Source organism: Myzus persicae, unplaced genomic scaffold, assembly GCF_001856785.1.
Source record: "Myzus persicae strain clone G006 unplaced genomic scaffold, MPER_G0061.0, whole genome shotgun sequence".
In the NCBI taxonomy this organism is placed as follows: Eukaryota; Metazoa; Arthropoda; class Insecta; order Hemiptera; family Aphididae; genus Myzus; species Myzus persicae.
The window spans coordinates 404,309-419,494 of NW_019101814.1; the positions used below are offsets into that span (position 1 = coordinate 404,309).

Consider the following 15,186-nt stretch of genomic DNA (forward strand, 5'->3'; position numbering starts at 1 on the left):
TTAATTATAATAGTGTCTTAATTATTATTCATGATTTGCAGTTTGACCTACGTGTTTCATATTTTGGTCTCTGCATTTCGGTTTTGATGTTATTTTTGTTGAATAGTTATTCTGTAGTTATGAATAATGAAAATATTAGCAGTGCAAATCACTAATTAAAGAGGAAGTTCAAGAACAATTGAATGGATAATCTTAAATTGTATTCAACATAAATCTTTATAATATTATGTATTCCTTTATAATAATGGTTGACTACCTAGTACCTACATAGAAACTATTCGATCAAAATTATTTATTTATTAGATTTATTTTTCAAACTATAACAATGTGACATTATCACCTATATGTATCAGCTTAAATTTTACATGAGTTGGCTCACATTTTAATTGGCTTAATAATAATTTTTTTTTAATAATAATTGAGATTGAAAAATATGTAAATGAATTATTTTATTACATTTATAGTTTAACAATAAAAATATAAATGTTAACAAGATAATTTTTTCAATGATTGATTTATTGAACTAAAAGAAGATTTATAATTTGTATTATTATCATCGAATACAAAATTATGCACAGAAATGAAATCACATAATATCATCAAATAAATAAAGTAATGTGTAAATAACAAGTTTATTATAAAATAAAAACATATTTTTTTTTACAAAAGCCAAAAACAAAATGAATTTATTTAAATTAAAAATATAACATAATAATTTCCAATCAAAATTGATGGTGATATTTTTACGAAACCATATAAAAACACGTTTATATTAATATTTATTTAACATAAAGCCTCACTAAATTCGAGATAATTACAACTCATTTTTCATATGATCTGATGGAAATTTATGTTTAGATATAACTTTCTCGAAATTAGAAAGAAGAGGCAAATTGTTCCAAAAAGTATACTTTTCTTCCAGTGGGTTTTGTATAATATCTGGATGATCTGAGTGTATGTGAAGTATTGATTGTCTCAGTGAGTTAAACGTTGGCCAAGATGGACTATCCACTTTCCCATCAATAGTAGGTGATCTGTAAACATTGTTTAACATTGTGTAAGTTATATTTGAAAAATTAATAGTTTTACTATTTATTTAAAGTCACATATTATTTTAAATTGAAACACATTTAATAAAAGATTTTCATCTTAAAAATTTCTATCACGATTTTCATTTTGTAAAATCATTGTCATTAAATAAGTTAGGTAAGTATTATTATTTATTAAACACACGTATAGTTTTGTACATATTTATAATAACACGTTCATTGAGTTCAATTTTGAAATATACTATTATATATCCATTACATTCTAATTAAGTATATCATTTTTAAGCAAAACTCAAAAATATTACATTTTTATATTTTACTGGAATGATTCTGAAATATAATTATAACATTTGGAACACAGTTGTAGCTGGCATAATAAACTCAAAAAGAACATCTAACAAAAAATTTAATTAAGTGTAATGTTTAGTTGTAGGTAGTTGATTATAATAAGTAGGTGTATATTATCTGTAATACTAACTCTGATGTTGCGAATTTCGTCCAAACATCAACCATAAGCTTTGAAACTTCCGTATCTCTTAAATTAATTTTTTTAGGATTTATTATGTCCGATTTGAACAAACTGGTCAACTCGTCGCCGTGCGTGACTCCTAATTTTTTATTACATTTACCATATAAAGTGTTAAATGAAAATTCATTTTGATAATCATATAAATAAAAATATACCGGTGACACCAGCTTAAGAGCCATGTCAAATATGCCGTGAAGATAACGGCCATCGGTAATCATCTAAAACATCAATATATTCTATTGTTAAAACGTATTCAATAAGTAACCAACATAAAAAGTCATACTGTCGTATATAAATAATTAATACTTCGACGGTTTTTAAATGCGAATGATCTCCGATTTTTCCAGATGGGAAATATTTTTTGAGCACTTTTTCACCGATTTCGTCCAAATTGTGTGTGAAATGCTGATATGACAGAATGATAGATAACAAACGATTAAAATCCGTCGACAATTCTGGATATAGAAGAGACGTGTCGTTGTAAATGGCTAAAATAAAAATATATATTTTAGGTTGGATTGAAGATCAAACAAATAACGCACACATATTTGAACACTTTTTTTATGACGGAATCTCATCACCCCTTGAAACTGCCGTTGAGGATGTGGATACTGCTCAGGGTTTATTGCCAGGAAATATTACATTTCTAGGAACCAACTTACAAGAAACTATCATTCCACCTTCAGCTGAGTTCAGTCCGATGATAGCCGGAACGAAAGACTCTTGCTTGAACTCTTTCATTTGATGACGACAAAGAAAAGCTTCTTTGCCCGAGTCACACTGCTCCACAACTGGCGTAAACAAAACAGTAGGATACGTGTGCCATTCCTGTATTATATTTTATGTGAAAGAAAAAATAGTTACTAAGAGCCGAGTAATATTTAATAAAAAAAATTCGGTAGGTATTAATATTCAAATGATTTTTTTTTTTTTAATTCATGAAAACAAACATAATACCTATTCTTACCCGAAGTTTATCATAAACGTCACTGAAAAAACTTTGCGGTAAAGTCTTAAGACATTTCAATAAATTTTGAGAAGTTCCATTTCCAGCACATCCAGCTATGCATGAAATGATTTTACTTCGATCGCGCGCTATACCCGGCAGAGACGTACTCCAACGACATAATGGAGTACCACTTTGGAGGATGGCTTTGTGAAATAGACCTTTACTCATCGGCGATAACATGTGATAGCCGACACTAGCTCCACCGGAACTTCCGCCAAAAATTGTCACTTTTCTGGGATCTCCGCCAAATTGAACAATATTTTCTTGCACCCACCGCAATGCCGCAACTTGATCTTTCATTCCATAGTTTCCGGGTATAACATCGTCTTCGGTACTCAAAAAACCTATAGCGGATAAATGGATGAATGTATGGTACATGCATACCATTATGATATAATCATGATAAAAATTATATTAAAATGCATTTTAACACTAAACCTAACGTGACCATATTATGCTCCGCTTTCGTGCATTGTGTCCCTCTGTCCCCGAAGAACCTAAAAATGTCCTGCTTTGAGAAAAAGCTACATGTGGTTGGAATTTAAGCAATAACTTTTGTTATAATCAATATTTTGGGTTTTTTTTATATATATTTTTTTTAGTCAATTGCGCTACATGTTTAATATAAAAAAAAATTATTTTTATTTTTTAATACTGAATATAAACAATTTTTAATTTAAGTACACTTTTTTGGATAAGTTCAAAATAGCCAATTTATGAATCTGATCATATAAAAACAATCGTGATGGTAAAAACATTTATTTAAGTCGAGAAGTTTATTTTTTAGAATTTTTTAAAATATCAATAATTTTTTTGATTAAATTCATTTGGAACGTAAAAACTTTTTTCAAAATACAATTTTAGGAAATTTGCTGACATGAGTATATTTCTTAAATTATTTACTACTCATATAATGTTAAAACGTTTTGTATTACGTTGAGGTAGCATCATTTTTTTTTTTTTTGGTCAGGTTTATCTGTTACAGCTTGTATATATATTATACATATTATACTAGATACATAGTCTGTATGCATGTATACATATACTCTAAAAGTGTAAAACCCATAGTCCATTGATATAAATCATACAAAAAGTTCCTAATTGTAGCTGCAGCAAATTATCACTTATCGCTGCCACTGCATAGACTGCGGGCACCGGCAATAAATGAACTACACATAATATTACTAACTCAATTGTTCCGTCGCGTTGTCCAGTTACTTTGCGGATTCGAAAATTATAGAAAACCAACCGAATAATTTACTCTATTATTTACATTTTGACTATTATTATTATTACTATTAATATATTATCTACGTTTTTTTGTTTTCATTTTTTTATAAAAAAAATTAATGTTTATTCTTCTAATAAAAACGTACTATGTTTCACTACATTAAATGTCTAGTGTTGTAATTTTACGCAAAATTAAAATGTTTTCCTATTAAGACTTACAGGTGCCCCGCTTTAAAAAAAAAAAAAATTATAGTCACGTTAACTTTACCAGCTACATATAAACAGGTACTCACTAATAAGAAACGAATGTAACTAACTAACTTATACAGTCATACATAACTCACCTAATACGCCTAGTCTAAAATTAGCCGAGACCAAGACTATGTTTGAATCCATAAAATAATCCGGGCCAAACATATCCGGACTACTGTGTCCCAAATAAAACGCACCCCCGTGAATCCAAAACATAACTGGAAAATTGCCACCAGTACTTGGAGTGTATACATTCAAATATAGGCAATCTTCACTGCTATTAGTTTCATATTTTTGGACACATGCGTTTGAATGTTTGGTGGCATCTAACGTACCATCCCATGGATCGGCTGGTTCCGGAGCCTTCGATATAATATAAATAATATAGGTACCGTGATATTGTAACGATTAACGGACTGACAAAGTTTACAATCTTTGTTAAAAAAAACCTTTACAGATTGAGTAGGTACCCACCTCAAATCGAAGTTCTCCAACGGGTGGTTTTGCATACGGTATACCAGTGAACGAGTAATAAGGCCTTTCATTTCTAGATTTCAAAATTCGACCGTTTAAAATTCCTTTTGTAATTTTTACCTCCACTTGGCAAAATGTCGAACTTAAAAATGATATTATCACAGCGCACACAAGCTTTTCTCGCACCTTTATAATGAGTTATAATTATTTTACAATGATCTCATAAAATATTCAAATTTATTTTTATTTTTATTGCGTTTTAAAATTAATTATTTAATTAGGTGTACTTAATAGTGAAATGTTTGATATTGTATTATTTTATGATGATCACAATGTGATTGTATATACCTATATTGGGTATTCCCCGAGGATTTAAAAGAATATAAAAATATATCTCATGGGTGGGGGGAGTGTTTCCTCAAAGATGTCACAACTTATAGGATTAAGTTTCAAAAATAAAGTAGGTGATTCAATAGTTCTTACCATCTTACTAATAGAAAAATAAAACATATAATATACACAAAAATATATTTCAAAAAAACATTTTTATCAAAAAAATAATGGACCGTAAATTGCAATTGTATTTTAATTTTGTCCAGTCTAATAATTTCAGACGTTTAGACGAACTATTTGAAAATATTCTTAAAACTTCAACTTCTGTTAATATTGTTCTTTTTTATTTATGTTGGCCACAGCTAATCCGTCTAGCCGCATATTTACGTACGTCCTTGCTTACTAATTTACTATAGTCAAAACTTGATAAATATAAAACAACAAAAAAATTAATCATAATATGGGCGAGGGGAGGGGGCTTCAGCTCGTTACCCTCTCCCCGCCTGCTCATATGCACAGCTGGTATTGACTATATTTTTCTTACGATGTTGGCCTCGGCAGTCTATAGCAGGGAGACACATAACAGTCCATATTATACTAATATTTCTTAGTTTGATAAAGATGTTTGAAATAATTGTTGATTTTTTTTAAGAAAAATTAATTTCAAAAAAAGTTATTTTCTAAATACTTAAATACTAAATTGACTTACCTTCAAGTTATAACTTATAAGTTTACAATCATTAAATTGTGCAACGATTTAATAATATGTATTTTTAATTCAAATTTGTATAGGTAATTGTTTCATTGAATCATTGTATATTTTATGTATTAGTTATAATTTCAAATAGGTACCTATAAAACATAATAAATTATTTATTACATAAGCATTAACAAAAGGCAATAAATATTATCTTTCCATTAATGTAAACAAAAAAACCCATTTTGATGAAATCAAGAGGTTGAATTTGAAAAATATACCATCTCTTTGACTATCTAAAAATATTATTAACCTTAAGGGCAGAGTATAATTATTTTTAGTTACCATATTATAAATTATTTTTAAAGACACAAAATTAATTTTACCTGATTTATTGTCCACGTCCTTGAAAAATACATTGTAGTCCACTACATATAAAAATGTTACTATAATAGTATTATTAGTTTATTACACAATTTTATTCATATCTTGCTTTAAAAAAAAAAGTTGTATTTTATTCCCATTCAGATATGATGATATTATCTATCAAATATATGCCTAATGTTCATAAAAATAATCATTATCTAAATAATATTAATTAACTACACTCTGTTCAGCGAGAAAACACGCCGATTCTGAGCGTCCCCCCGCATCACGCTGATATCGAAACCAAGGCTCACTTGACCACTGCAATGACAGAGGCAGCGTGGGGATGCGCAGAAGAACCAATTTTCGTTGATCCGTGACTGAACAGTGTAAAGACCAATAATTTACTTTTAATCAACTATACTTAATTAAATTTTGAAAGTATAATAAATAATTAGGTACCTATTTTAATAAGTGATAACTGATAATATGTTTTTAGTATGTATACCTAGATCCTAGGCACTTTATAATGTACATTAATTATATGAGATAACAACAAAATAATATATTTAACTATGATTATTATTCAAACACTTATGAGTTATATGGCTCATGACGATACTCTACAAGCCTACAAAACGTACGTATTTAGAAGTTAGTTGATATCAATATTACATAATTATGTCATTCTGCAGTAGTATATGAAACAAAAAATTGTGTCATATTATTCCTATATATTTAGAATTTATAAAAATTAAACTAATTAAATTCAAACTATCGCTATTTTATGAAGTCCTTTAAATTTAAAAAAGAAACTTATATGTTATTATAAAATATATACAGGGAATGCGAATATGAGTTATGCGAGTACAATAAGTCAAAGTAAAATAGTAGGTAAAGGTTTTATAGTTGCGATAAAAAATATCGTAAATATTTGTCCAATACATTGCATATTATTATAATATTAAATTGCATGCACAATGTACGTATAACTTATAACTACTAAGCTACTTATGAATGCATATTATGAAGACTAAAAAATATTCTATTAATCTAATCTTCATAATTATAGTATGTAGATTACGTATTATTATGTAAACATATACTTCATTCAAGGTCAATAGTTCTCGACTAGGAGAAAATAATATACAATATGTTAAAATAATTATATTGTTTTCAAATTATTTCAAGATCCGAGTTGTAACAAAACTAAGAACAATGAAACATTATTAAATATTATTATACACATTAAACATACTGTAAAGCTCCTAAAATAATAAAAGCATAAATACTAGAAAAAAAATTTTTCACCAAACCTAACTAGAAAATTTAACCAGTAGATACACTGAAAAGAAAAATTAAAATAACTGCTAACAACATAATAAACTTTTGCAGTAGATATTCTAGGAAAATTAAATTTCCCAAGGAATGCACCATCCTGCGACTCTACATATTATGGTAAATTTTTGTAAATATGTACCGTACCTCCTAAATACCGATTAATTTGTAGGATAGTGGTGTATCATTTCTACAAATTTAAAAAAAAAAAAAAAACAACGAAGTAAGGACCATCAAAAACTTATTCTCGGGACAACATTTATTTTACTTTTTATTTTTATTTAAGTCATACTATTAAATATAAACAAAAATCAGAAATATTCAATAAAATAAATTAGCTAAGTAGCTCTCTTTTGGAATGTCAACAATCATTTACTAAAGTCTTAAATTAAAATCGAACCGTTGTTCCTTAATAAAAATGTTTGATAATTTGTAGGCAGAAAAATACCAACAATTACTAGAAGATATTTATGACATGTTAAAAACAAATTTACTTTTACAAAATCTAATTTTGGAAGTTTCTTCAGGTGAAGACGTATTCTTCATTCTGTGAAACATTTTTTTTTCCTTCACGGGTATCACACTCACTTATTGTTTATTATTATAATATATTATATAATGGAAGTATATAAAAGATTGTTAAATGGACATTTTATAATGAAAATATAATAAACAAAATAACTGTGTTTATCTAATTTGATAAAAAAAAATATTTAATTAATTCCTATACATTACTATTTCCTTTAATAACTAACCAAATACATATCTTATGGATTTACCAGAAATTTGAACAAAGACATAAAAACAAATTCAGTGTATGTAATTTGAATTAAAAATACCAAATTTAGTGATTTATCTAGGTATCAATGTACCATAGTCAAAATATAGTGTGGAAAAAAATGTGTAATCGGTTAATTTTTAAAATGTTCGATTATTTTATTGTTTGGATTTTTGTTGGAATCAGACTTTGTTTATAAAATTATATACATTTTTCCAAAATGTATAGGCATCCAAACATGGATTTTGAATAAGACTAGGATGACTTGAATTGAATAGAATCACCGATTGGTTTGATTCTGTAAATGTAGGCCAAGGTAAACCATTTTCTAATCCATCGATGGTAGGGTTACTGTAATGTATAAAAAATAGTAGTGAGTTGACTAAAATAATATAAGGCACACATCTTAAATTATGTTAAGTTAATTAATTTATTATTCATCAGAAGTTGAACACAATGTAGGTAAATATAAAATAGGTAGGATACATGGGTGGATATATATGTAATAAATTTAATAACAATTTAATTGTTTAAAACAAATACATATAATCAAGTGAATATCCAATGTTGTAAAAATTTAAACTTGAATCGCTCATAAACATTTAATTTAACTTTCTGGAAGAAACTTTTTTTTTTTTGATAAAAGTAGACAAACATATGAGGAATCTTGTATTGAAATTTTAAATTTTAAATATAAAAACAAAGATTTTATGATTATCTGCCTCAAAATAATTTTCCAATTTTTCGTGATTTTACGATTTTTGTCAAGATTCTCACTCAACTTTTTATTTAATTTACACCTTCAAAAACTTACGAGGGACCCTCCATTATGTTTTCAAGTTTTTTGACCGAGCAAAAAATTTACTATCAACATAAATTTAAAAAAAACCAATAAAATCGAAAATTTCATATGCCTATAAATACTCAACATGAGTTAAAATATTTTTAAAATTGTAAAGTGTACAGAAAATGCTATGAAAATGTCATCTACCTAAGGTAATTTTTTTTTAAAGTGACACCAAAAACAAAAATCGGTTCTATGAAAACCCGATTTCCCTCAAAAATTCCTTGTTTTTCCTAAATTTGTTTTTGATTTTATCCCGGGGATTTTAAAAACCTAAGTATAGCGTACACGGACACAAAAATAATAATTTAAAGAACACACATCATTGTAAAATCAATACATTCAGTGGTTAACTCAGAATCTGAAATGATTCATTTTATATTTAAAATATTAGTTAAAAATAATTCAAAATTCAAATGTACTTACTCAGTTGTAATGAATTTATACCAAATATTAATAATTAATTTCGAAACTTCGAGGTCTTTTTTGTTTAAGTCATTTGGGTTCAAGCTATTCATTTTGAAAATACTATTTAATTCATCTCCATGAGTCACACCTAACGGTCTTTCACATAATCCAAACGCTTTATTATAAGAAAATTCATTTTGATAATTATAAAAATAACTATACACAGGAGATGACAGTTTATATGCCATGTCAAGAACACATTCTGTAAAAGCTGAATCGGTGAACAACTGAAATATAGATATAAATATAAATACATAGATATACATCGATTATATAAAATAGTAATAAAGTAATTTAAGGTTTTGAAGAATATTATTGATTATTGTACTTACTTTAACAGCGTTAATGTGAGTATGATCATCGATACCTCCAGATGGGAAATATTTTTTAAGCACTTTCTCTCCAATCTCATCTATGTACTCAGGTTTTATGTAATAATTATAAGTCAATATTATGGATATCAAACGATTAAAATCCGTACGAAGTTCTGGATTTATCAATGACGTATTGTTGTACAGACCTGCGGAAATACAATTTGTATTTAGGTAAGTATATTATTAATATTTGTATTAATTCTACCGAAATTTATATTATATATTACATAAATCATAAATATATTCATTATTAATTCCACTGCACAATTTATTACGAATATTTGTATTATCTATCAATAGATACATGGCCTAAAAATCTTGCAGCTATCATGGGTCAGCAAATTTAAAAAATATGTTTAAGTATTTGAAATATTTTTTTAATGTATTTATTATTTGTATTTATAATAAGTACTTATTGAAAAATATATTAAAATTAATTTTCATTCAGTTTCATAATTAGTACTTAAAAAGTATTTAATAATTATCTATGATTCATAGTTATTGTTTAACTCACCAGCAACAAACAACCCCCCCTCGGCGGAATTTAACCCAACAATAGCCGGTACAAATGATTCTTGATGAAAGTCATATATTGGATGATGACAAAGAAATGCTTCTTGACCAGAATTACAGTTTTCAACCACAAGATTGAATAAAATGAATGGATGATTCATCCAAGTCTAAATATAATTTTTTTATTAAATAAAACATAAAAAAACATTTGAATCTTAGATTAATCTATAATAACCACTCATATTTTTTTTTTTATTGTTATTTTTAAATCGTTCTCCTATCTAATTGTTGCTCTATATATATTATATTCTTATTGTACTAATTTGTAATTGTTGAACTGTAATAGTTTATACTGAACGTTCTAATAAAAAAACCACTCATATTTCTTCAATATTTTTCTTAATTTTTTCATATATATATTACATGAATATATATATATATATAAATACTATATTCATTTTATGAAAATTACCGGTTGGTTCTTTGTCTACCACTTTCAAATTAAATCAATTAAAATGTTATATGGTTCTAAACACATTATTTATGTATTCCTCATTTAAGTCATCAAATCGAAACACATTGTTACGTCTTACGTCACTTGAACTATAGACTTATAGGGGCATTAATTTTTTTTTAAATTGTATTAAGTAAATTGTACTCAAAGTATTTAACCATATTTACATTTTGTCTTATTACAGTAAAACTCGCTTAAGACGCTCTTGCGGCGATTAACTCAAAAGAGCGTATTATGCGGGAAAACAAGTTTTACTGTATGCATAATCAGATACTTTGCTTAAAAAATATTTGTTGAAATAAATAACATACGAAGAACTTTGTGTGGAGATCTATCAAATATTGAGCTGGAACTTGTCTTAAACATTGCAATATGTCTTCGGAAGTATCGAAATTACATCCTGAAATAGTTGCCACTGCATGGGCGCGTTTACGAGAAAGTCCAGGTGGTGAGACGGCCCACGTACAAACCGGCGAACCACTTTGAAGTATGGCTTTATGAAAAAGACCTTTACTCATCGGCGATAACATATGAAACCCAGTGCTAGCGCCTCCTGCACTTCCGCCGGAAATTGTCACTCGATTGGGATCACCGTTGAAATGAACAATGTTTTCCTGCACCCAACGTAATGCTGCTACTTGATCTTTTAATCCGTAATTTCCCGGTATCACATCATCTTCAGTGCTAAGAAACCCTGGGCAATTATAACTAGACGTTTAATTTTTATTAGTTTTATAATATTATGAAAATGATGACAAAAAATTTTAAGTCCACAATATTTATTTAGTATTGCAAGACGTTTAAAATACTAACCGAATAAACCAAGTCTATAGTTTATTGTTACTAATATCAAGTCCTTGTCCATAAGATAATCTGGCCCGTAGATACCTGACCTACTGTGGCCCCAAGTAAATCCTCCTCCGTGAATCCAAAACATGACAGGTAACGATTTTTTATTCGTTTTTGGAGAATATACATTTAAATACAAACAGTCTTCCTGCCCGTCCGTGCTTCCCTGTTGAATACATATATTTGATTCTTTCGTAGCATCCAATATGCCGTTCCACGGTTCCACCGGAACAGGAGCCTAAATTAAAAAATACAACATGTAATAATGATTGTATAAAAAATATTTGTTTCAGTCAAATTATGACCATGTTTATAATTTGATATAATATACCTTAAACCTAAGTTCATTAAGTGGAGGCTTTGCATAAGGTATTCCGGTATAAGAATTATAACACCGCCCATTTCGAGATTTCAAAACTTGTCCTTTAATTACACCTTTAGTTATTTCCAACTCCTGTGGTATACAGCGCACAAAATCTAAGTACAGCGTAACAGCAATAAAAGTCCATTTCATAATCATCTAAAATATTATAAAATTATTAGGTGTATTATTTTAGGGTCTGATGTATTCATTAGTAATTAAAACCATAACTTTAAATGTCTTTAATAAACAGAGACGTATTTCTACATGTACAAAGTGCCCACTTGATAGTAGGTTTAGATTCCATAAGTTTTGAAATATTCAATGATTCATTTTTTAATTTTATTTGATTATTGTGGTTAAGAATAAATAAGTTACAATGAGTAAAATAAACGTAACCTGCCTCTGTTAATAACATTTTGATTACTTTATACATAAATATTAAATTATATAGGCAAAACATGTCCAATGGTGAGTATTTTTTTCTATTTTGATTGCATTAAAATTATTTTATTTCTTTATAAATTATTTCCTAAAATTTAAAAATTATAATTATTCCATTAATTAATTAATTAAATAACACTTTAATCATAATAATATGTAATGGAATAAATTATAACATTATATCTATTATAAATAATTGCTAAATAACTATTATTTATAACAAGAAGAAATATGTATAACCTTATATACACGTATTTCCAACAAAATATAATATTTTTTTTTTTAAGTTATTAATTTAAGTTTAACATTTGTAGGCATTCAGTCATTTATAAAGAACCTAAAGTCTTAACGATTTGAGCTCCATAATATTATTGTAAAAATAAATAACAACATTATAGTTTTGAATACCAAAGTACAAAATTCTGTTGATTTTTCATTTTATTATAATAGTTAAGTATAATGTGGGTAGTTAGTTTTTCCAAATGTTTATTAATACTATATTTCTATGTATTAAATAATTAATCGTATGTAATTGGGTCCTTACTCTTGAATAAATAAGTAATAATAAGAATAAAGTAATAAGACGCTGAGTTTTGATCGGTGACATAAATACTTAAGTATCGTTTGAACTTCAAGTTATCAATTGAACACTAATTATCAATAAATACATGAAACGAAACAGAAAACTGTTGTTGTTATATACTATTACAGTAAAATTCCAAGGTCACTATAATCAGTCGTTTTTTTTCTATTAGCTTTCAGCATACAAATAATTATAGCTCGACAATTACGTCATAGTATATTATATTAGTAAAGAAGGACTTTATCAGTTATCCACTAATATATTGTATAATGTAAAGGTGATATTGTATACACAGTTCGTACACTACTTTCTTTATCAGGCGTTTTATAATTATTAAAACAGTACCTACCAAATATGTTGGAATATATATCACATATATTTAAGACGCGACTTAATTTTAAAAATAATTAATATGAACTTCTGTCTGATTGACATTAGTCAAACAGGGTATGAACAGAATTGTAAAATGAAATCATAACGTGATCAATTCATAATGATGAAATAAATATTTCAGCATTGTATCTACAATAATGTACATATTATAATTATACAAGATACTTAATATTTATATTTAGGGTTGAGAAAGTGTTAATCAATAAATTTTAACCACATACAAGTACAAGTCACTCTAAATTAATAATGTGTCTTAAGTACAGATTACAATTTTAAATCAATTATTCTAAAGAGAATATGGTACAGTAGTATACATTAAATAATTATTTTTTATTATTGGAAGCACAAATGTATTTAAAAATACAAATATTATAGAAAACGTATAAAAAAAAATGAAAAAGTATTGATATATTACCTACACGCAATTTGGTTAGTAATATTACAAAAAAAAAAATTACCAAGTTAAACATTTAAACTGGACGTATACAACATTTAAATTATATATTGTTTATATTTATATTTATATACTTAGAATATATAGTAAAATTATAAGAATTAAACTAATAATATTAAAATTATGAAATAATAAAATATAATATCTAAGTATTACCTCTATGTGTGTTCTGAAATGAAATGATTTTTGCCGATATTATTGATAATTGAATTTATATTGCTTGTATATCTTCATAAACGTTATTTTTTTTTAGTTACTTCACAATAAATTCCGCCCAAAGTCTAAAATCGGAAGATAAGGTGTTTTACCGATTTCACTTATTATATAAAATAACAAACCAAATGTTTAAACTATAATATTAATTAACAGCGATATTTAAAATTAACCAATTTGCCATATTATGACAATTGAAATGACTAAAGGTACCTACTGATGATTACACAGTGAACGTTTAACAACATTAATCACATGTCTCGCCTTAACTGTTCATCAACTACAGGTAACAATAATTTAGTGTATTTCTTAAGAGGATGTCAGCGCACTATTGGTTTTCCCTCTTTAACCCATGCGCAACATAGAGAATTGTGTTATTATTTGTTAGCTTGAGTATTAGAAACAAAAATTAATTCACAATCGACCTTAGACCTTTATATCAAACTTCAAGTCAAGAACATTGTCGGCTAAGCAATTAACAATATTTACGATATTTAAAGTCTAAAACAAGATAAGGCCATTTTTGAATATGGTAATATTTAACATGCTCATATAACTTGAGTAGATATTTAAATTATTTGTACAAACACAGATAAAAAATATATTATTTGAGTATCTTATTGAATCTATTAATAAAAAATTCTCTCCAAAAAATTAGGTGTAGGTACCTTAAATGTTTAACTCTGGTGGTGAATAATATATTTTTTACACAATATATGAAATTAATACTGTCGGTTTTCCCTTTAATTTCAATTTTTAACAAAAATATTGAAGTAGTTTCACATCATATAATTCATATAACTATATCGCATATAGTAAAATGTTTATTAATCATGATGTATGATAATCTCCTAAGTTATAATCACAAAGGATAAACTTTGTCCGGCAGAATATGTTTGATAGATTTATGATTTCGAACTAGACGATAAAAAATTATAGGTACATTCTAAAAGACATATTTTCTACACAACTCTGGAATTTCCCATAGAATCTAGCAAATGCTTTTTATTAAATAATCTATGCTATTATATAAAATTGTAAGGAGTTTTCTACGACCGCTCTAACCGAGAAAACTACTGAACGGATTTGGCTGACATTTTTTTACTGTTATACCTGACACT

General features: G+C 26.9%; 2 protein-coding genes across 3 annotated transcripts; both read right to left on the minus strand.

The window, feature by feature from the left end:
- Nucleotides 1–495: 495 nt before the first annotated feature.
- LOC111030493 (esterase FE4-like) lies at nucleotides 496–6,672 on the minus strand. Of its 2 annotated transcripts, none has more exons than XM_022310011.1 (8): nucleotides 5,960–6,668; nucleotides 4,544–4,729; nucleotides 4,162–4,432; nucleotides 2,546–2,931; nucleotides 2,241–2,406; nucleotides 1,885–2,066; nucleotides 1,528–1,796; nucleotides 496–1,034 (listed from the first exon to the last, which is right to left on the minus strand). In XM_022310011.1, the coding sequence occupies exons 1-8, from the start codon at nucleotides 5,990–5,992 to the stop codon at nucleotides 815–817; spliced, it is 1,713 nt and encodes a 570-aa protein (XP_022165703.1). In that variant the 5' UTR covers nucleotides 5,993–6,668; the 3' UTR covers nucleotides 496–814. The 2 variants fall into 2 exon arrangements, with proteins under 2 accessions (XP_022165703.1, XP_022165704.1); XM_022310012.1 differs by lacking the exon at nucleotides 496–1,034 and having other exon boundaries at nucleotides 1,595–1,657; nucleotides 1,734–1,796; nucleotides 5,960–6,672.
- Nucleotides 6,673–8,198: 1,526 nt separating this feature from the next.
- Nucleotides 8,199–14,546, minus strand: LOC111030497 (esterase FE4-like). Its single transcript, XM_022310024.1, has 8 exons — nucleotides 14,009–14,546; nucleotides 11,949–12,137; nucleotides 11,582–11,855; nucleotides 11,080–11,462; nucleotides 10,256–10,421; nucleotides 9,700–9,887; nucleotides 9,326–9,594; nucleotides 8,199–8,406 (listed from the first exon to the last, which is right to left on the minus strand). Exons 2-8 carry the CDS (start codon nucleotides 12,135–12,137, stop codon nucleotides 8,238–8,240), a joined length of 1,638 nt encoding a protein of 545 aa, XP_022165716.1. The 5' UTR covers nucleotides 14,009–14,546; the 3' UTR covers nucleotides 8,199–8,237.
- Nucleotides 14,547–15,186: the final 640 nt, after the last annotated feature.

Excerpts from the sequence above, each read along its gene's own strand:
- LOC111030493 (XM_022310011.1), bottom strand. The coding sequence starts at position 5,992 with ATGTATTTTTCAAGGACGTGGACAATAAATCAG. Across the intron at positions 4,433-4,543 it reads TTGGAGAACTTCGATTTGAG|GCTCCGGAACCAGCCGATCC; the intron begins GTGGGTACCTAC and ends ATTATATCGAAG. Across the intron at positions 2,932-4,161 it reads TTTTAGACTAGGCGTATTAG|GTTTTTTGAGTACCGAAGAC; the intron begins GTGAGTTATGTA and ends TATCCGCTATAG.
- LOC111030497 (XM_022310024.1), bottom strand. The coding sequence starts at position 12,137 with ATGATTATGAAATGGACTTTTATTGCTGTTACGCTGTACTTAGATTTT. Across the intron at positions 11,856-11,948 it reads TTAATGAACTTAGGTTTAAG|GCTCCTGTTCCGGTGGAACC; the intron begins GTATATTATATC and ends TTTTTAATTTAG. Across the intron at positions 10,422-11,079 it reads ATCTCCACACAAAGTTCTTC|ACTTGGATGAATCATCCATT; the intron begins GTATGTTATTTA and ends AATTATATTTAG.